The 22,576-nt window shown below is 40.2% G+C and overlaps 1 protein-coding gene across 1 annotated transcript; it reads left to right on the top strand.

Moving 5' to 3' along the window:
- Positions 1–831: 831 nt before the first annotated feature.
- On the top strand, positions 832–12,372 carry LOC310802852 (apoptosis-inducing factor 3-like). Its single transcript, XM_083667424.1, has 19 exons — positions 832–970; positions 2,819–2,909; positions 3,266–3,375; positions 4,425–4,534; positions 4,936–4,980; positions 5,136–5,217; positions 5,723–5,835; positions 6,353–6,439; positions 6,654–6,745; positions 6,898–7,028; positions 7,202–7,317; positions 8,167–8,238; positions 8,478–8,541; positions 9,232–9,308; positions 10,174–10,291; positions 10,547–10,645; positions 10,737–10,812; positions 10,947–11,051; positions 11,646–12,372. The coding sequence occupies exons 2-19, from the start codon at positions 2,821–2,823 to the stop codon at positions 11,674–11,676; spliced, it is 1,617 nt and encodes a 538-aa protein (XP_083523550.1). The 5' UTR covers positions 832–970; positions 2,819–2,820; the 3' UTR covers positions 11,677–12,372.
- Positions 12,373–22,576: the final 10,204 nt, after the last annotated feature.

Here is a 22,576-nt window from a genome sequence, read left to right as displayed (position 1 = left end):
GGAACTTTCACAACTCTTGAATAAAAACAACAGGACACCTGCAGAACACATTCTTAGAATGATTACACAACAATGCACTCTCTTTGCTACCAGTTCTAGCCCATTGACACCACTCTCAACCACTCAACCCTCTACCCACTCTGAACTACCCCAGGCTTATCCTATCCATCTATGACCTTCTACTGTAACATACTATCTATCTAACCTTCTAACATTCCGACCTTATATCTATCTAACCTTTCTTCATTAAATTCTTAATAGTTTTGATCTTTGATCATGGCTCTATCTATCTATCTCTCTATCTATCTATCTATCTATCTAACATTCTATCTATGACCTTCTAACATACTATCTATCATTCCAACCATATACCCATCTAACCTTTGAACTATCAAGCCCACAAAGTTTCTTCGAGAACTTCTTTTTCTAGTTATGATTATTCTTCCAATTATTCCACCTGCTACTCCTCCTACAACTTTTAAGCTATTCACACTAATCCAACTTTAAAACGTGCAGAGAGGTCTAACTCGCGTTGCTATGACTTTTGGGTTTGATACCGATAACACTTTTTAAACGTTACAAACTTGAAAGTTGCATGGAGGTCTATAACATGGAGGTCTATAGAGGTCTATGGAAACCAAAAGATGCCATTTGAATATCCTTGTCCACAGACTCCTTTCCTCGTAAGGATGGAACAAAATACGTGATTTTGTTATTTGGGTGAACTATCCCTTTAATATGGTGATGTATTCTGTCAGAGCACTAATCTCTACCTCCCGACAGACGCAGGCTGCTCCACCCCAGCGTCGGAGAAGAGAAGAGGCTTTGAGCTGTATATAAAATGGATCGCGCTACCATGTCGGTACGACTATAGCCACACACTTGCAGGCGCGAACGACCGTTTGGTTTAAAAACACAGTGAAGTGCGATAGATACATAGAACGCATCTCGTTATCTGGTGGACAAACCGGTGAGTAAGGGATATATATATATATATATATTTCTTTTTAAATATTATAGATCTACGCTCCCTATAGTGAAAAAGTTCGGCTATGTGATGTCATATTTTCGGTCAACTAGGCTAAAGTGGTTGCGTTATTGTGTGAGGCACCATGGCTACAATAAATATGTTGTTATTTGTTGAGCGTATTGTTATTTGTACAGCGTAAGCATGAGACGTCGCGGTCGCGAATGTCCACCAGGGCAGGTTTTAGCCTGCTATATTAGGGTGGGCTGGTAGAAATAATAGGTGGGCAACTTGGGCGGTAGGTAGCCCAGAGGTTAGAGGAGCGGACTAGTAGCCCGAAGGTATATGTGCAGTATATTAGTCATATCCATTTCTTTATTGATTTTTTATCTATCTATCTATCTATCTATCTATCTATCTATCTATCTATCTATCTATCTATCTATCTATCTATCTATCTATCTACAACATCAGTCTCCTGTTTCCCTTGGCAAAAATTCTAACAAATTCATCCATGTCTAAGGTATTTGTTATTAATTTTTCATGGGCCAATATCACCAAATTGCTCTTTCTTTCATGTGACATGGTGCGACGATAGGGGGTTAAGACTCGTGACAGTGTGGAGAAGGAACTCTCACATGGTGCTGAAGACACACCAATTACATCCAATCTATGCAACACAGGAAAAGCTTCCTTATACTCCTCATATTGATATACACATCATATTGGCCAGCGAATTTCAAGCAGTCTTTTGAGACAAGGAGCATCATACTTTTCTGACACATAGTGGTCAGTTATACAGGGAACTAGAGAGGTTGAAAAACTTTTTGGCACATGGCTCACCCTGCATGGCATGCACAACCACTTAGTGTCACTGGTGGTTACAACAATGAATATATGGAATATATATCTAGCAAGCTTCTTTTGAAGCAATGCTTGCAGACCACTCCACCACTACACTCGTACTCCACTCATCACAGATGCACCATCATAACACTGGCTAACGTGTTGTCAGCACTGTAGCCAGCATCAGAAAGATGTTTCAATATTTCAGTGGACATGTACTCAGCATCAAGTTGATGCAAGTCAAGCAACCCAATCAGATGCTCCTCTGGCATGGAACTGCATACAAACCGAATCATTATGGACAAATTCTCAATATTACACCTGTCCCTAGTCCCATCACTTTTCATGCAAAACCCTGCAGTCCATTCAAGTCGCTAACCGCGTGAGGTGGGGCTGAGGCAGCCGAGAGAGGGAACTGCTTTGGGACAGTGCTTGTGGAGACTACAGGGGCAGTGCTTGTGGAGACTACAGGGACAGTGCTTGTGGAGGGTACTGGAGCAGTAGCCGGACCCTCTGATGTGCTAGCAGCAGCATCGCTAGAAGCAGCACTAGGCTTGCTTATAGGCTTAAAAAACGATACAACGCACAGCAAGTGTTGTAAGTCGCTTTGGATAATGTAAATGAATGGAATGTAATGTCGGTCAAACTACATTTTTTTAGCATTCGCTAGCAGCCCAGCATTCACGAACTGAGAGAATGGGTAAACTTTCTAGAAACTTTATTTTTTTCCTAAACTTTTGATTGAGTGGGCAACGTACGTTTGGGTAGGCTGAGCTCACCCCTGCCCATAGCCACTGCCAGCCTTGCGCGAAACACCGGGCGCCACCGGGCTGTCTCGGGATATTAGCCATGTGTTCTATTAGCCGAAGTCGACGGTTAAATTAAAGCTTTTGTTTCTTATGTCCGCAGGACCTGTTTTCCTTTAGTGCAGCTCACGATCTTCTATCCACAGTAATTTCCCTTCTACATAATCTTGAAAAACAACTCTTGACTCTTGACTTCCAGATATGAATAAAGGCCAGGGTCAAGCTCAAGGTCAGGACCAGGATGAAGTCACAGGGGTCGTGTGCCAGGAGTTCGATCTGGAGGATGGACAGTAAGATGGCCTTTCCATCAATGGTTCTGATTGTGATTAAATACTATTTACGTTACCTTTCCTTATCTGTGTTCTCTGAGCTCCAATAGTGGAAAGTCTTAATGGAGCTAGCTGGAGCTTATTGATGATCCATAATAGTGTCATATTCCATCAAAAATGCTGGTGTCAGTGTAAACATGTCTAACACCTGTCATCATGTCACATGTCATCAACAACCATTATCAGAGTTAATGCTAGTGTTCATATCTGTCCTGCACCTGTTGGTTATGAATACAATACATATTATAGCATTGACCTTTCCCCATTCCAAGTTATGCATACTCCTATCATTTACTTCTGTCTGTGTGCTCGTATAGGATGAAGGAGGTGGTGGTTGAGGATCAGAAAGTGTTATTAGTCCGTACCCAGGGCCAGTACAGTGCTGTGGGGAGCCGATGTACCCACTATGGGGCTCCTCTCATCAAAGGTAACACACACACACACACACACACACACACACACACACACACACACACACACACACACACACACACATGTTTACAGAAAGGCTATTAACTTAGCCTTAATGTGTCTGTACAATCTGTTGTTGGTTTTGCTTCATTTATTGTTTGTTTTGTGCCATTGTGTTGAATTATTAGCCGAACCCATTCAGGTTTGTGTTGTTCCATTGCCTAGGCGTAGAGTGTACTTACATGGAGAACACTGTATTCAAACATTGTATTAAAAACTCTGTCGTGACTGATGTAATCAAATGTAATCTAGCATCTGGCAGGCTTGTCGACAGGTCAATCGATGCAAAACAGCTATTCGGCATCGTTAAGGTAACACATTGATGTTGCATTTTCGTGGTTGAAATTAGATCTTAAATGTACACTTGGAATGACAACGTTTTAGTCTGACCAATGTTTACCAATAGCTCAGGGGCGTCTTCCATTTGAGCAATTCCCCTATTGAAAAAAACATTTGGCTCTTTTAAAAAGCAACTGAAGATTTTCCTTTGGCCTTGCTTTTCATAAGCCATATATTTTATATGCTTTTATTCTAGAATTTGTATGTATTTATTTAAATGTCTATATTGTACTGTAGGCCTACACAGTTTCCTATTATTGCTATGTCTTGTTTATATTATTGCTATACTGTATGATGTAAGTGGGCGGGGAGTTGTGTTGTCGGCGGGGAGGTGTGGTGGGGGGCCCCCAACATTTTTTTGTTTAGGGCCAACATAATAGCTTGGGCTGACACTGATAATAAACATTTGCATTGATTACATGTTGTCACTTCTGATGAGAGATCTATGATATAGCCTAACATGCATGAGCTATAATGTCAGTCTAAAGTCATGTTTAAACCGGCATTATCTCAACCCCAAAAATTATGAATCTTTGGCCGGCCCACAAATTTGTCTGGCCTGGCCAATATTCGAATCCTGGTGCAGCTACTTATACCATTGTATTAGATTTTCCACAAGCATAGGGTTTGACTAATGCTAATAATATGCTTTCTCCCACATGACAGGGGTGTTAGTTGGGGACAGAGTGAGATGTCCCTTTCATGGTGCTTGCTTCAATGTCAAAACTGGAGATATTGAAGAGTATCCCGGCCTAGACAGTTTGCCCAGGTATAAGGTAAGTGTAAATGCTGCCTAGCCTGTGATGGGGCACAGGGGAGGCTGGTGGAGGTAGAAAAAGGACAGGCTCCGATTTCTACCTCCACCAGCCTCCACTGATGGAGCACTACACTTCCCATAGAGCAGCAGTGGTTCCCAAACCAGTTAGTGCCATGACCCATTTAAACCTGTAGAACTTTATTGAGATCCTCCACATGTACAAAACATTGTTACTTGCCAAAGCTCAATCTAAAGCTTAGCTAAGAATTGTCCCTGACCGACCAGTGGGGAAGGAGGACCAACCATTTGGGAGACACTGCTGACCCGTACAAGTCAACACACGGAGCCAAGTGAAAACATGTATAAGTATGAAATGATCCCTGGATGCATCACCCACTAACTCCTCTTGTCTTTTGAAAGGTCAAAGTTGAGGATGGCCAGGTGTATGTATCAATAAACAAAAAGGTAATCAGAAACTCACAAGAATACATATATTTGTCTCCATTTGATCTTTTTGCACTATTAGCATATACTGAACTTTGAGTAAATGTCTGTCTATATGGAACTTACTGTATAATTGAAGGATCCATTGTTTCTAATGGTAACTCCCTTCTCCTCAGTCCCTGAAGCTGAATAAGCGGGTGAGGGAGATGAGCCACAGAGTGCCAGGGGTCAGCCACACCATCCTGCTGATAGGAGGAGGTGAGGAATGGGTCTGAAACATCAGGAAAATGGGAGGCTTTGTCTGGGGTTGAAGGCCATGCTCTACTATATACTATGCATATAGTAAAGTAATATGAAAATATCAAGATATATTTGTTTGTATGTGTATACTGAATAGAGAACAATAGGGTTTACCCAAAACAAAATTCAGCGCTGTAAACCTTACATGAAAATATTTGGCTCCCAAAATGTACTCCCGCCATAATATAATTGAATATTCTTAATTGTTTCGCTTTCCCCATCATCCCAGAAACTGAGACATTGTGTAAAACTGCGCAGGTTAGAAAATGTATTTAAAAAAAATCAGATCAAAAATCAGTGTACTTGTACAAGCACACGTCTCGAATATAAAATAAAAATATTTGATCACGCTCAACAACCTACCTTAAATAGATTTATTTACAGTATCCTATGGAGCTTTCTATACAATGATTTGATTGTGATTCAATCACTTTACCAGCCTATTGTATTTGTGTGGCCACAGGGCCTGCCTCTCTGCTGTGTGCTGAGACCCTGCGGCAGAACGGGTATGAGGGGCGCGTCATCATGGTGACCAGGGACACATTGCCACCCTTTGACAAGCCCAAGATCAGCAAGGTGAGGTCAGGAGTCAGGTGACAACTAGCTTGACCTCTGTGACCTTTTTTAAAATGTTATTTGCATGCCTCCTTTCTCCCTTCCTTGGAGTAAACACTGACATGACACCAGGGGAGGCTGGTGGAGGTAGAACACCAGGGGAGGCTGGTGGAGGTAGAAATCAGACAAGCTCATTGTAATGAATAGAATGGAATGAGGATTTTTTTTTCATGCATTACAATGAGCCTGTCCTCTGATTTCTACCTCCACCAGCCTCCACTGCATGACACATGCTTTGATTCAGTTGTGATTGTTCAGTGATTATGGAAGGAAATGGAAAGAAGGAGGGAGGGAAGGAAGGAAAGAAAGAAGGAGGGAGGAAGGGAAGGAAGGATTCTTTCTTTCTTTCTTTCTTTCAGTTTCAAACTGGGCCCTCCTCTGTGCTGTGTGTGTCTGTATTGTGTGTCATGATGCCGAAGTGATATCAGTGTCCACAAGGTTTTTTTATATCATTATTTTCTTCCGTCTCTCCCGCCAGGCGATGCATTTGGAGAGCAACGACATCCTTCTTCGTCAGAGTGAGTTCTTCCAGCAACATGATATAGAGATGTGGACACAAAAGGAGGTGAGACCAGCAGGAGAAAGAAGTAGATTTTACAGCCTGTTACCATAGTATTACTGTGGTCTTAGGGAAGTAATAGGAAGCAACAAGATTAGATTGTAGTTTATAGTTTTTATGACTGCTTGGTCTTACTGAGTGTAGCATGTGATCTAATGTGTGTGTGTGTGTGTGTGTGTGTGTGTGTGTGTGTGTGTGTGTGTGTGTGCGCGCTTTGAAGGCAGTGTCTGTTAACACAGAGGAGAAGACGGTTAAGTTGAATGACGGGTCCATGCAGCACTACGACCAGCTGCTCATATCAACAGGTTGCCGGTCAGTGTCCTCTGCCCCCCTATCAACATGTTACATAGCGGGTCTAATTTGGTATAGCATGGCAGATGGAATTGAGCGGTTTGTTGTATTACACAAATGGAATAATGACTCCCATCATCACCATCACCATCATCATCATCCCTCTATTGTAGGGCGAGGCCACTGAGTTACCCTGGCTCTGAGCTGGAGGGTGTGAGGTTACTGCAGACTTACGATGACGCCAAGGAGATCCACCGTTCCTGTGTAGGCAACAAGGCTGTCATCATCGGAGCTTCCTTCATAGGTAACACACACACACACACACACACACACACACACACACACACACACACACACACACACACACACACACACACACACACACACAGGTCTCCTGACATCTGTGCATACTATGCATACTTCAGATCACAGTCTGATGAGCCGCTTCTTGTCCTTTTGCTGTCCTTTATGACACAGGCATGGAGGTGGCATCCTACTTATCAGACAAAGCTGCCAGCGTGGCCATGGTAGGCACCTCTGCATATCCCTATCAGAGGACACTGGGCCCGGAGATCGGCAAGATGACAATGCAGGTCAGTATTATGAATGATAGTTATATAACAGATGTATACTGTGACTAAATCACATTATATACGTTATGGTTGTTTTATAGGAATTAAACTCCTGTTTAAAATGTTTTTGAACATGTCTTCATTAGGGCTTTACAGATTAATTGATAAATGGAACAGATTAATCAACTAATACTTTAGTTGACAACTATTGTTTTGGAGAAGAATGAATCAGATTTGTATATATCAGACCAATGACAAGAAGAGAAAGTTAGAGTGAGTGACATGTAGCCAAGTTAGCAAGTGTTACCAAGGGAGCTCAGTTCAAGCTCTATGCTATGGAAGTCTATTGGTCATAAATTGTTTTTACTGTTTAAACTCCCATGGTTTTACTTTGTATCCTCTTATGTTTTGTCTCGTTGTCTTTTTATTTTCTCTTTCAGTTTTTATTTATTTTCATGTAAAGCACATTGTATTGCAACCATGTATGAAATGTGTTAAATAAATAAAGTTTGATTTGTATTGATGTGATAAACTGCAGAATGTAAACATAACTAGAGGCACTGTTAACTTTTGGAGACAGGCCAGTTAATTCATTATAAATATATCCAGTCCAATCCTATGTGGTCTGTTTAGGCCCAAGGTTAACAAAGCTTTCTGTGGACTGTTAAAGGTTACATTTTACTCCAAAATATTGTTTTGGTATATTTATTTATGATATCATACCACCATTGATATGGTCCGAAAATTTGTAATTAATGTATCAACACATCTTTTTTATGGCACATCTTTTTTCTTTTTGACTGACAGCCCTAGTCGTGATATAACTCATATGCAAACATACTGAATCTGTTTCTTATTGTTGTGTTGAAGATGTTGGAGGAGAGCAATGTAAAGTTCCACATGAATGATCAGGTCGTGGAATTCAGAGGAGAGAATGGCAAGGTAAAGCAGAATTGTAATGTCATCAACTTCACTGTATTGGATATGCTGTATCTTTTAGTATTGTGTATATAGTGATATATAGTTGTTCTAAGATGTTATAAGCTGTATAATAATAATATTATTATTATTATTATTAGTAGTAGTAGTAGTAGTAATCGTAGTTTCAACCTCCACCATCCTCTGCTAATACTCTCGACCCAGAGAAATGCATGCACTCATAAGGAGGTTTGTCACTGTAGGTGAAGGAGGTGGTGCTGAAGAGTGGGGCAATCCTGGAGGCTGATGTGGTGATTGCAGGGATCGGTAGGTCATTTAAATCCTCTGCCTCCCTAAAAGGGAGAGTTGTTCTTTCCAAATGGGACCATATAACAGTACCTGTAAACATCTGGTGAAGTTCCTAATACACTGGTAACGTAAATGCATCATAATCAAAGAATACCATGACAACAAAGCTGTCTGGGGACAAACATAGCAAGTTTGTATTGGAAGCTCTATCGGAGACTAGTATTCAAAGCTATTTTAGCTATTTTTTTGTGTGATAAAATATTTCTATTTGATATTCGAGACGTGTACTGGTACAAGTAGTGTGGCTAATGTGACCACTCACTAATATAGCTGAAAACCTGCACAGTTTTTCACACAGTCTCTGTTTTTGTCGTGATGGGGAAAGCGAAATAATGAACACTAGTAAATTTTATTACTGTGGAATCATCACAGCCAAATATCTGCATTATCGTGTCAGTGTTACAGCGCTGGGTGCCTGTTTAGGTGTCTCCAGTGACGTTCTACTTTACCAGTGCATAGGGGAGCTAACACACCTTTCCTGTTAACTTCTGTACTACTGTATATGGATGACAGGGGAGGCTGGTGGAAGTAGAAATCAGAGGACAGGCTCATTGTAATGCATGGAATGGAATGAGGAATGGCATCAAACCTAATGAAATCTGCATGTGGGTTATATAAACATCTTTGGTAAAGCAACGTTTTTTGCAGGTGTCATCCCCAACTCAGACTTCCTGAAGGGAAGCCAAGTGGAGATCGATTCTAGAAAGGCTGTCATCGTTGACAAGGTAACAATCTGAGGATATGGATATGTTAACACACATATTACACGCTATGAAAGTCCATATGTCTTAATCTGCAGAAGTATGCAGAAGTTATGTAAACATAACTGGAGATGTCGCTTTTGGAAATAGGTCACAGTTAATTAATGGTAAATAGGATGTGGACAAGGTTAACAAAGTTTGCCTGTGGACTGTTTTGCCCCACGGTTAGTCTCGTGTAGCCATACCTCCAAATTGTACCTCTTTTGGAGGTCTGGAGAATTTTGTATTAGCAGATCTGGCTTGGATTGAACTTGGACAGAGCGATGGGAGAATGTGCTCACAATTTCATTGGATGTTACATCCCAAGAACCCTCCCCCACATGCCCGTAGATGATTGCTTGTTGTTATGTGCGTCGTCTTGACTCTTTTCCGACCAGATACGACTATTTTGCAGAGAGTTGTTGCTGAATGCTCGCTTGCAACATTGAATAAAATGGAAGAAAACATTCTGTTTTACCAGAAGTGTGCTCTATACACAAAATGTAGTCGATGAAGGCATTAGGTATTTGATTGGTTTGATGTGTGGCAAGGCGTCTTTCATTTCAAACAGGTTTCCACCCCTTTGTAGCTACTTTCTGCATAGGATTTCACCAAACTAGGATTTCCGAACTAGAAAAGCGTGGTCTCAACAAGGTTATCCCAAGGTTAACAAAGTTAAAGTGCCTGAGAACTGTTTTTCCCTAAGGTAATTAGCAACCGCCTCGACTCTAGCAATCTTAACTTTGATCTTAACTTGAAGTGTCTGCAGTTATGATATGTAGACTTTCATAGTGAATAACCAGACATTTAACACACATGTGCAGTCATTAACATGGCTCCTCCCTTGCAGTACATGAGGACCAACATTCCAAATGTCTTTGGTGCGGGAGACGTGACATCCTTCCCTCTCACCATACGCAGGGACCAAATGGTCAACATTGGCCACTGGCAGTTGGCACACGCTCATGGTAACACATCTTCATCCTAGTCCTGGGCTGGTGCAGGGTGTTCAGACTTTTATCCTACCCTGCACTAACACACCAGAATCAAGTAATTGAGGTGTTAGACTGGGACAAAATAATAGCGTCAGCTAAATGGCATATATCAATGGCATATATTAAGACCACGGAGTCAAGAACACTATGACATGGTGACCTCAGATGGATATAAGTAATTGAGCTCACCACCATTTCGGCTCTGTGTCTTTGCTTCTTCCACCTCAGGAAAAGCCGCGGCTCTGAACATGTTACACAAACACACGAAGATTGACTCTGTTCCTTTCTTTTGGACTGTGGTATTAGGGAAAAGCATTCGATTCACAGGTGATATAACATGAAAACAAATGCCAACCCTTTATATCAACATGTCTTGGTTGAACTGACTTGTCTTGTGTTGTCTCCTGTTGCTTTCAAGGATATGGGGAAGGATACACTGAGATAATATTCAAAGGCAAAGTCGAGGACAGGAAGTTTTTGGCATTCTATATCAAGTAAGAAGCGCCACTATACGATATAAGATACAAGATATCGGCCTTAGTCGTGATTTTCATTTCATACATGTTATTTGGATGTTTAACCTTAAGTCATATACAATATGTAACCTCATATTTATTTGTGTAAACAGAGATGATGAAATGGTGGCTGCGGCCGGCCTGATGTTTGACACTGCAGTGGCCCGCCTGGCAGAGATGATGCGTGCAGGACAGGTCGTAACCAAGGCCCAGGCTCAGTGAGTGTTCTATTTCCCAGCTATCCCCAGGAAAAGACTCACCCAGTCCCCCAACCCCCTCCAGCCAGACTGCCCATCCTGCCTCCTCCAGTTCTACCCCCAAAACAAATGTGCGCAAGCACGCACGCACACACACACACAGACACAGACACACACACACACACACACACACACACACACACACACACACACACACTTTCACATACATCTTGGATACTGTTGCCAGTCTTGTCCGGTCTGTTGGGTCTCGTCTTCCCTTGTCTGTCTCCCCCATACACCCCCCGACCCCCCGCTCTCACCATTGACTGTTTGTTTTGTCCATTTTGTAGTTTGTATAAATGCAATCTTTGTTTATATCTACGCCCTTTTAATACTATACAGTGCGTTGTGGTGCTGCAAAAATGCACTTTATATAAAGTCTGAATTGACTTCAATGAATGTACAGTCATCAACCAGACTGGTAGAGCAATAATCTACAGTATGAAGTTTTTAATGGTTTTGCAAAGGCAGTGTGAGATATACCGGTATCCTTGGCTTTGATCTTACGATCTTACTTATACTATGATTTGTCTTTCTTTTACATTTCTCTTGTAGATCTGATGACCTCAGTTGGCTGCAGATGTAAACATCTCATTGTTGTGTTGCATGGCCAGCACCGTCCAGAATGGATAAACAACTCACCCTCCTTTAAGAGAATGTTATTCTTCTCTCTCTCTCTCTCTCTCTCTCTCTCTCTCTCTCTCTCTCTCTCTCTCTCTCATTCTCTCCCTTTATCGCCCTTGCAAATAACGCCAAAGTGGATTTTATTTAGTTTACCATAACTGTCTCGTTAAAATCAAAGGCTGCCCTGATCTGTTGTTTCCCAAGCACTGTAACTATGACAATTGAAAGATCAAGCAGAACAGCAGGGGGAAGTAGGAAACTCTGTTGTAGACATTGAGTGGATCAGAAGTACTGTATTAAGTGGTTCCCAAATATTATCCTGAGAGGAAATCAAGCATAAATTATTTATTAGTTATTATTTACCAAATGATTTATTTCTCTGCACACTTCCATGGTCTGTACTTGAATTTTGAGACAAAAGTCTGTACTGTATGAATAGAAATATTAGGGACATACTTGTTCATGTAAACATTACACTAATCATTATTTTAAATCAGCACATAATTTAGGACATATTAATTGTATCTACTGTACTGTATGTATCAAATGTTCTTTGTTATAGATGAATGACCATTTACTGCTACTGTATCTACCTCTTTCTTATGGTTTGCCATTTTGAACAGTCTTTCTGAAGAATGCATGTCTGCTAACGAATCACTGGGTGTGTGTGTGTGTGTGTGTGTGTATAATATAATTATAATTATAAAAAAATAATCCCTGTTTTGTTTACATTTATAATTAAAGGGAATTTACAACATGTATTCAGTGCTTTTCAGAACTATCCACTGAAAAGGTTATTTGAAATCATTAAACGTAGAATACAGAATGTACCTTGTAGCTTTTGTTGGCTTAAGTGTTGACTGTGTGGTTCATGATAACCGTGTTAATTGATGTCTTATCTGATTAGACGAAATAAGTCCTTAGTTTAAGGCCAGAAAAATAAGCTTTTGCTCATGGTAGTGGGGAGGTGCCCTTCTCTGTCCAATCAGGTCATTTCATTCCGCCGTTTCTGGCTTTTGAGCACTCATTTTATTGGCTGAAAATATACCAATATCATAGTAGCATCACTTTAAGGCCTAAACTACCAGAGCAACACTCACACATTTGATACAATTATCAATGGTAATTGCAACACACGTTGTAGGTCATGTATTATTTTTGTTTTGTCTCTAGTGGGAAACAACATAAAAAATAACTGCAAACTAGTAGGCTACTGCACCGTTTAGTTTTTATTCATCACCAAAAAAGTTCTGCCCGATTAAGCAGCTAGCAATCTGTACTCCCCAAGGGGCCTGAAACCCGGAAATGCTGCTCCTCCTCCACGAGCAAATCCACTAACCATCGGGAAGGTTCCACCTCTATTCAGACGAGTGCGGCTGTGAACCATCCATATTGACTAACGATTTGACCAACCCTGCGCTCGTATGCAAGGTTTTAACCACTAACAGCAGTTGTTTTACTACTTTTCGCTTTGCTGCTTGTGTTTTTAACAAAACAACGGACATAGACCCATTGGCATCTACATATAATTCTTAGTGCATGTTCTACATTTGTTGTTTTCTAGTTATGGCCGTTTCCCCGCATTTTATATTTTTCTCCTCTCACAAATTTCGAAGCTTCTGATTGGCCATTTTACGGGTTATGTTAATGAGAGACCGTCGATGTTACAGTGTTATAATATATCCCGTTTCTAAATTTGATATATTAATCTGATTTATTAGCGAACGCTGCTTCCGTGTTGTTCCCAGGTTTAGTAATATTAAATCTGACCGGCCGTTTGATAGTTTGTGGACGTTTGATAGTTTGTAAACGTTAGTGTGTCCCTTATTCACGAGAATGGCACCCTTGGAAAAGTCAGCAGCGTGGTATCGCTTCTCGGCCTTTTGGCTAAGATCAAGTGTAGTATCTGTTCTTATCAGTTTAATATCTGATACGTCCCCTATCCGGGGACCATATATTAAATTGATTTTTGGAACAGGGAGATGGAATAGGGGCTTGCTCCGTCCACTCCACGCATCGACCTGGTATTGCAGTATCTCCAGGAACGGTGCACCCCCCTCTGTGTGTTAAATATGGATCATGAAACTATCTTTACTGTTCTCTTACGTAAACGTTTGTTCGTTTTAAAAACCTACTCTCATTGTAGGATACGTTTGTATTTTACGGTGTTCGTTAGTGATGGGCAAATGAAGCTTTTGTGAAGCACTGAACCACTTGAGCCAATTGTTTCGAAAATGGGTTCATTACTCGAAGCTTCAGTTACAGTGACCTCTCCTGGCGAAGTGCAAGGCTGCAGTCAAATTAGGCAGGCTAGTTGGTGGACAGGAGGCTTTTAATTACACGCACGCACACACACACACCTCAATGAGCAGTGTTGGAGAAACTACTTTACTTTTGTAGAAAAGATCTTTTGTTCTGAAGCATCTTTGCTTTGATCACCCTTGGATTGAAAGTATTGTAACGACCCTGTGAAAGGCCCGTTAGGTAAGCAAAAGATTGCGAGTTCGATACCCGCTTAAGGCAAGCTGCTCTACCCCGCCGTTCGCTACAGTATCTTTGCTTTGATGAAATTCTTTGATGCACACACAGACACTAAGACTGAATATCATGTTCTATTTACAAATAAAGATTGATGAATGTGTGTATTGTGTTATTGAGGAGAGAGTGCTGGGGAAAATATGGCATAGGTTGGGTGTGTTTGTGTAACTATGGCAGGGGGTGATTATGTAGGATGGGGAACACTCAAAGATTACAAGAAGAACACTCAGAGAATACAAACGCAATACCAACAACTCAACAGCAACAATGCACCTACTACGACAATCCACAAATTGTGCATTGTTTAGAGCGGTTATAAAGTGTTGAGGCACTCAAATTCAAAACTGTCGCAACCTATCACCTGTCAGAATCGAGACGAGGCAGTGCCAGTGAATCACCTGATTGGACCGCGAACCAGTCAGGTGATTCATTCAGGCAACGAAGCAGTTGCTGCTTCGGACGTCATATGTCACGTTATTTTTTTCGCACCAAAGCAAGCTTTGAAGCAGTGGTTCGATGGAATTGTTGTTCAGTGTTTGAAGCACGTATCGAAGCTTCAGTGTCGCACTGCCATCACTAGTGTTCGTTGACTTATTGCAATATATAGTACATAATACATTTATTAAGTATCTATTTATTGTAATGTTTTATTTGTCCCCTTCGTCCCCAGACGTTCTCTGTGTTACCGAATAATTTTCGAACGAATACATTATTTTGAAGAGAAATGTGAGTTATGTAACCATGTAACATGATTCATTTTGTAATCTTTATTATTGTGTGATTAATGAAGATGCATTATAATTCTATAATAAATTTGCAATTGTGTGTGAATGCAGTTTTTATGTTGTTTTTTTCTGCGTTTTAAAGATGAGTTAAATTCATTGTACATTGGTGGATTTCTTCTGACTTTGTGTGTGTTACTATGTAGAATTATTCAGATATTTGATCTGAGTCGTATGAACTTATATACAGCACCAACCACTGCAAATTCCATTCATGGACATATCACTATGAACACGCCCGATCTCGGAAATTAAACAGGGTCGGGCTGGGTTGGTACCTGGATGGGAGGCCGCCTGGGTGCCGTAAGCTTTTCACAACTTCCACCAGTAGAGTGCACTATTCGATCCTTTTAACAACTGGAACTACATCATAGTTTTTACAGTGCTGTGCAAACTATGAACCCAGCTCCAGACCAGTTGCTTCCTATCGTTTCTGAACAAATGGCAGTAGATGCTGGTAAACTATAGCCCTACAAAATCTACGTCATATTTGAACTGCTTTCTGAATGAATTGTGAGTTGGTGTTTATGACAGATTCCTTTTAGTTGAATTTCAGATGGACAAAAGCTCTCATGTTCTGTTTTTTTTCATTGTTTGAGAGAGGGTGCTGCAGTCAATCCTTTCTTCCTTTCTTCCTTTCACCAGTCACTACTGCTTCACTCAGAAAAACCCACACTTATTAACCTTTTAATTGTATTTATCTATCTATACTTCCCCTCTCTCATCTATCCATCCTCTTTCATCTATCCATTCATCCACCCAATCAACCAACCAACCATCCATCCATCCAATCAAACTTCATCTTTAACTTTACCATAATAAGACTATCTCACTTTCGTTCAACTTTCCAGAAAATCTTATCTTATCATCAAAATCTAAATATGATTTTTCCTACCACTCTACTCAGCAGTACTTCTATTATACATAGCAAGTGAATTTCAACCATGAGGGGTGTCATACAGAGTGTTGTTGGCCCTTTACTGTGGTCCAACAGTTCAAAGTGCCACCTCTAGACTGCATAAGGAACAACTTTAGATTGGACTAGATTAGAGGATGTTCAAACATGGTTTCAATGTTTGATGTCACTTTCTTTAAATCACCCTCTGGCTTTGGTCTAGCTGACATTAAGCACCACTTTATGTTGGCTACCTTTTATTTCATGGCTCAGATGCAAGCAATCAATTCACTTCTCAAAGAGAGGGTAGTAATTGCATAAGTGTTCGACAAGAACATAAAGTTCGCCTCTATAAATCTGATATGAGACTGTACCCATTTAAGTCAGAGGTCCAATTGTGTTAATGTGTTGCGTCCGTGAAATATGTGTAAAATATTTGGATAAAGTGCAGATTTAACATTAATGACCATTAGGCCACCATTGCCACTAGCTACTCAGCTCTTGTTCTCAATCTCAAAGGGAACAGTTACTAATCAACTTCAATCAGGTGTTTACATTTCTGTGAGATTTCTGTCTGCTGGGTTGTGGCCCTCAAGATTGGACATCATCACCGGGTGGTCTCTGACAAGGTTCAACCTGTCAGTGATACTGTCTCCTCACAGGCATACAAATTGGAAACATCTGTGGAGGGATGTTGACTGTCGTATTTCATTCAGTGTTTGAGCTAACAGTGTATGTTTCTTAGTATTTAGAGATGCGGTTCTGCAAATGGGATTGTATGGCTGCCACTCTTATTTACATTGTGCAGACGGTAAGTTTGCAAATATTTTATTGCCTGTTGCTCATGTAAATAATGTTGTCAGATTCTGTCCTACAAGCGAGACTTCATTCTTTCTGACATGCAGGCTTCCTCTGTTTCTTCTCAAAACACACCAGAATGAATATGTTACTCTTGTAACGTAAACAGTGTTGAAGTGTAAACTGACTAGCTCACACAACTACAGAGCTGTTACAATGGAGGTTAGTAATGTGGTGTGTATGTGTGCGCACATGCGTGTGTGGGTGTGTGTGTAGAGGGGCTCGAAGGCAGTAGTGTGGACAGATGCCTTTGGTGGTGATGGTGGTGGGATTCCTGACTGTGCTGATCCAAGGGGCCAGGAAGCCTGGGAAGATGGAGGTTCTGTGGGAGGCTGCACAGACAGGCAGCAGGCTCACAGTCTTTGAGTAGGTTCACCCTGATGACATCATACTCAAGATATGTCTCAATAGGCTTCACTTTAACACTGTTTATTGGTGTTAAGTGGGGTTAGTGGTAGAGCCAGCTATATCAAACCACTGGTATTATCGGCTGATATTCACCTTCTACAGAAATATCTGTATTGGCACATATTCATCCGATAATGCACTGATGTCAGCATCACATTCCAAAATTCTCAAAAATCTGTGTAAGAAAAAATAATTTCGCGGATGATCAAACAATCCAACAAGTTAGATTGAACAGCAAATCACTGATATCAATATGCAATATGCAGTGCACTGAACATGTGAAATTCTCATTTGGCATAAGTAACTGTGTACATAAAATAAATAAATGTTGCACTATTTATCAATGGAGATAATTTCAGGTCATGATTGAGAGATGGATGTTTGCGTAATCAGCATTAAGAGCGTCTTTTGCCATTGAATAGTGGACTGGTTAACCCTGGACTGGTTAACCCTGGACTGGTTAACCCTGGACTGGTTAACCCTGTAGATCCCCAGCCAAGTGAATGTGCCCCGATGGTGATGGTCCAAGATGTGTGGCGTCTCAGCGGGTTAGGGTCAAAGCTGAGGGCATAGAACATTATCTTTTGTCAAAACCTCAATATAACACCCATGACCCATGACCCATGCCCGACTGTAAGCACTTCCTCTTGTTTTGACACAATGAGAGAACGTCACCTTCGGTATGAAGGTTCAGTCCTCTGGGCTTTTATGAGTCCACCTCCATTCCACATGACCTTGGCATATCACTGTCTTTTATCTTTTTAGGATTCACATATTTGCTCAAGGTTGGGGTCAAGGCTGCTGAGAACTACACAGTCTTCTTTGTCTTCTTCTTTGGGGGGCAAATTGCATAAAATTGCTGTGATGACAGACAGACCAGAGCTGCTCCATGTCTGTCTTCTGAGTCCCAAAATATTTGAGGTATTTTAGGAACTCTGGTAACAGCCCACTCTACTATACTTTTACCCAAAAATATTTGACTAATATTGTGTCTTGATATCCGGAATGTATTGTAATTGTGGGGAAAGTTAGCCATCAGACAATACAAACCAGGTCTCTTGAAAAATTGATTTTATCTCAATGAGACTAACCTTGACATATAAATGTTAAATAAAAACAAACTGCAGTCTCCCTTAATAAATCTTCTAGAAATCTTCTAGAAATAGTTTAATCATATTGTATTTCCAATCCCTTCGTGGCCAGATGATTGGTATCTTGTGGATGTCAGTGTTGTGACTCCTTTGTCCTCTGCAGGTCATCCCTGGCTGATTCCTGGTCCTCCATGTCCTATTTATACGACAGTGCTGTTGGATTTACGGCCTCTATTACAGCCGGCCTGGTGATTACCTTCCTGACGGGTATTGTATGTCTGCACCTTGGGAATGACATTACTCAATTGGACATGGTCGTAGAGACCAGGAATCAATGCTTGCTGTCTGTATAGCAGGGAAAGTGGGGGTAAAAACGCTGATTTGTGGGTTCTGTGGTTTGAACACAGTCTGTGTCATCATATAATATGCCTGTAAATGTTTGATGGATATGAATTTAACTGCCACTGTTTCATCAATGGCCAAAACCACTTATTGAAGCGAGCTGCTTTATAGAGCTACAGAAAATGCTTGCCAATCATTGATTTTATGTAGAGCTGAGAGAGATATAAAAAAATAAAATAAAAATAAAAGTTTTAATTAAGAAAAATGAAATGAAAATTTGGCATCTTAAATTAAATGTTGTAAAATGAATTTACAATGCCTAATATGGATAGTCAGCGCTCTCATATTGTGCTACCCAAGTGAAACCACATCATTCTTAGAACCTCTCTTCAATTGGTGCCACCAGGAGTAAGGATGTGAAACCGTTGCTGATATGACCTGTGTGTAACATTTGCTGCTTCTGGTCAGAGAAGTACAAGAGAATGTGCTGGTGTGGTGTCAGTCAAGAGGAGGAAAATGAGGTGAGAGGCTTATACAGAAACTGACATGTAGAATACAATACAAACAGCACATCTCTTTTGTCTATTAGGATTTAGAGAGCTCAGACTTTGATGTAAAACAGAATGAGCCTTGTGACTATGAGGATACCAGCAGAAAAGGGGTTAGAAGAAAACGACCACATACAAGAAAGTTACAACCTGCAAGAAAAATCCAACACCAATGTTGGATTTACTGTATATTTAAAAAGGTTTTAATTGCATTGCAATATGTACAGTATAGGTCTCTGAAAACTCTTGCACACTGGCACTCATTTCACAAAATAAATAGATTTGATTAAAAACATTGACGAACATTGTGGATGTCATTTTATTTGATTTAACCTTTATTTTAATCAAGAGACCCAGTGTGCAGGAGTCCTGTCTTTATGTATTGTGTTAACCTTTCCAAGCATCTTGTGTAATATTAGGTGTGTGAACATTAATGATGTCCAATATGCTGGTCACTCAAATAAAAAGAACACTCTAAACATTTAAAAGATACAATCCATGATTTATTACAGAAAAGAGTGATATTCAAATTTGTTTATGTTACATCCTTTCTTTTTTGTACATTTCTGAATGTTTTTACATGTAAACAGGGATGAAGTAAACAATGTCCATATTGATACATCTCATGTCACACATTGATGACATCCTATAGTCAAATCTACAGTCTACTTTGCCTCCTCCTCAAACATCCCTGCACAACACAACTCCACAATGGAATAGGACTAACCGGCTTCTTCTGTCTCCTATATATCAGAAGAATAGGACTAACCGGCTTCTTCTGTCTCCTCTCCTGTCCAACTGTATTCTCATGGATGTGCAAGGTCATTTCATTATTACTGTACATACAATACCCATAACCTGCCATCACCTACAAGACGGCACCGACTCTTTGTGGATTGAACTCTCTTGTGAAAGGTGAAAAGAATTGGGGGATCTTATACCAATTAAATCTCTATGGGGATATTATTAGTTTAATTAAATTACCATGATTAAATTACCATTATTATGATTACGTTATTATTTTTTGAAAATTACCATTTAGAAAAATGTGTACTTGACACATGCAGTCAATCTGCCATCACTGCAAACAACATTACAGATGCCTGTTGAACAGAAATCTATTTTGCAATGCTGTATGCTTTTTCCAGGACAAGCCAGCGATTCCAAACCTAAATAGTACATTATTTCTTGCCAGATTCTGTGCTGAAGCTTTAACCCAAGAGGATTTCTGACCCACTATTTGGGAAAAGCTGCATTAACCAATGACATATAAAACACCATGAAACAAAATGTGCTTCACAAGTATCTTGGAAGAAATATCAACCTGGTACATAACATTTATCAACACTCCATCTGCTTAACAACTGTTAAAGACACTATCATTGACTTTACATCCGCTTCAAACAGAGCTAACCTGTGTAAAGCCATGCATACTCAACAATAAAAGTCTACAACTAAATTGATATCAGCTTCTGAGACTGTTCAAGATGAACACTGTGGTGATGGGTTACAACATGCATAGATTCCCAACTGTCACATCACAGGGAAGATGTTTGCTGAGCTTGAGCATTCCGTTTAGAACCTCAGGATTTAAAAATCTATCTTTACATAGTCTTGTATATGTCTGAGAGAACTACAAAGAAATATTGAGCAAATAATGGTGTTAACTGAATACAATTGTTTGATAAATGTATTCTGAAAATAGCAACACGTCAAAATAAAATAAAATAAAATATTAGACACATGGACACATAATGCATGTCTTCATCTCTTACATGGGGATTATAATGTCAAGTCTGATACAGTCTGGTTCTCTTTATGTGTTGAAGAGTCCATTTGATGCAAGAAAACAAACATGCTTTTAAGGTGCAAAGTCGTATGACTTTTGAGTGATGATGCATCATAGTCATGCAAATGTAGAGTGCAAAAATATTGTAGTGAATGGGGGGTATCGGGTACTAGGGTACTCTAGTTGTAATAGAACACCAGTCTACCAAACCAAATGCGAGTGCACTAACCACAGTGCTAATAGAGTCAACGTTCTAAGCAGTGATTGTGACACACTGGGTAGAACTTGGGTCGTTACTCTGGGTCCTCTGTTTGGGAGAGCATGTCCCAATGGGGGTCACTGTCTCAAGTCCCTCATAAGGACACTCCTCTCCGAACGGCCTCACTGCTGCCATCCCACTTCTGACACGGGGGGCTTTAGCGTGCGGCTCTAGTGGGAATTAAACTCAGGTCTCCTGCTTCCAAAGTGAGTGCACTAACCACAGTGCTAATAGAGTCGCCTGGCCTAGCAGTGATCATAACAAGCTGGCTAAGGCTAGAGTCGTTCCAACATTAATCTTTGAAAACAGAATACCGTTGATTGCATCTAAGAATATGATAAAAAGTGAATCACCAGCAAACATTCAGAGGACACCTGAGGAAAGCGGAAGTTACGTTGCCTTGACAGAGAGGTGAACACATGCTGGTTGCATTCAAAATCTCTACAAAAATATTACACATATAACGCATTAGAAAAGTATATACACATAAAATCAACTGAGAATGAGAAATGATTACTAAAAAACTAAAAAATACATATGTACAATGATAGTAAAACAAGTGAAGTAACGGAATTCGTCCTGATTATGCCTGTCCAACTGATGACATTTCTGCTAGTGCTACCCTTTTCTCCCAAATTATTTGACTTCTGTTACCTCAAAGTAATATTGTGCAATGGAGTAGTTAATCCTAAAGTTCAGCAAAATTGCTTAACGGGATTGAATGTGGGTGTTAAAGGCCTCTTGTCAAGTAGGCCAAATTCAAACAGAAGACTAGTAAATGAAGAAACAGCCTAAATATAGACTAAAGTAATAAAACATCCAAAGCTCCTCCTATTTTGTATATCTCTAAAACAAATCAATGCCAACCTGAATGTATGATTGGATATCTCCAACAACATGTTAGAAAAGTGAATGTGATCTTAGCCTAACTTTGCAGATGTTAAGTGTCTATGCTGCTTCCTGGTTTGTTTGTCCTACTTCCTGGTTTGTTTGTCCTGAGCTTTCTCAGGACTAAACATGCAGCTGTGAATCCAGATCCAGTACTTCTGAATAGACCACAATGAAAGGCAGTGTCATGGCTACAAATTTAACTGATGATACTTCTTATACAGTATATGTTGAAAAAAGAAATAACTTTAACTTTATATTCAACATTTAAACTCCACTAGCGAATTGAAAACTAAAAAGGTTAGTAGTTGTAATAACTTTGTGAGTATGGAATATAGGCATTGGCTGTTCTCTGTTATAGGCAGAACATCCAAGCCACAGGTATGCCTAATCAAACCCAGTTTCACCCACATTCTGTGCTTCTAGAAGCTGATGAGAAACAGATTTTGTGCATGGAAGAACAG

This window comes from Argentina silus (assembly GCF_951799395.1).
Source record: "Argentina silus genome assembly, chromosome: 3".
Taxonomy (NCBI): domain Eukaryota; kingdom Metazoa; phylum Chordata; class Actinopteri; order Argentiniformes; family Argentinidae; genus Argentina; species Argentina silus.
The sequence above is the reverse complement of the archived record's forward strand: the minus strand, read 5'-3'. Positions and strand labels throughout refer to the sequence as shown.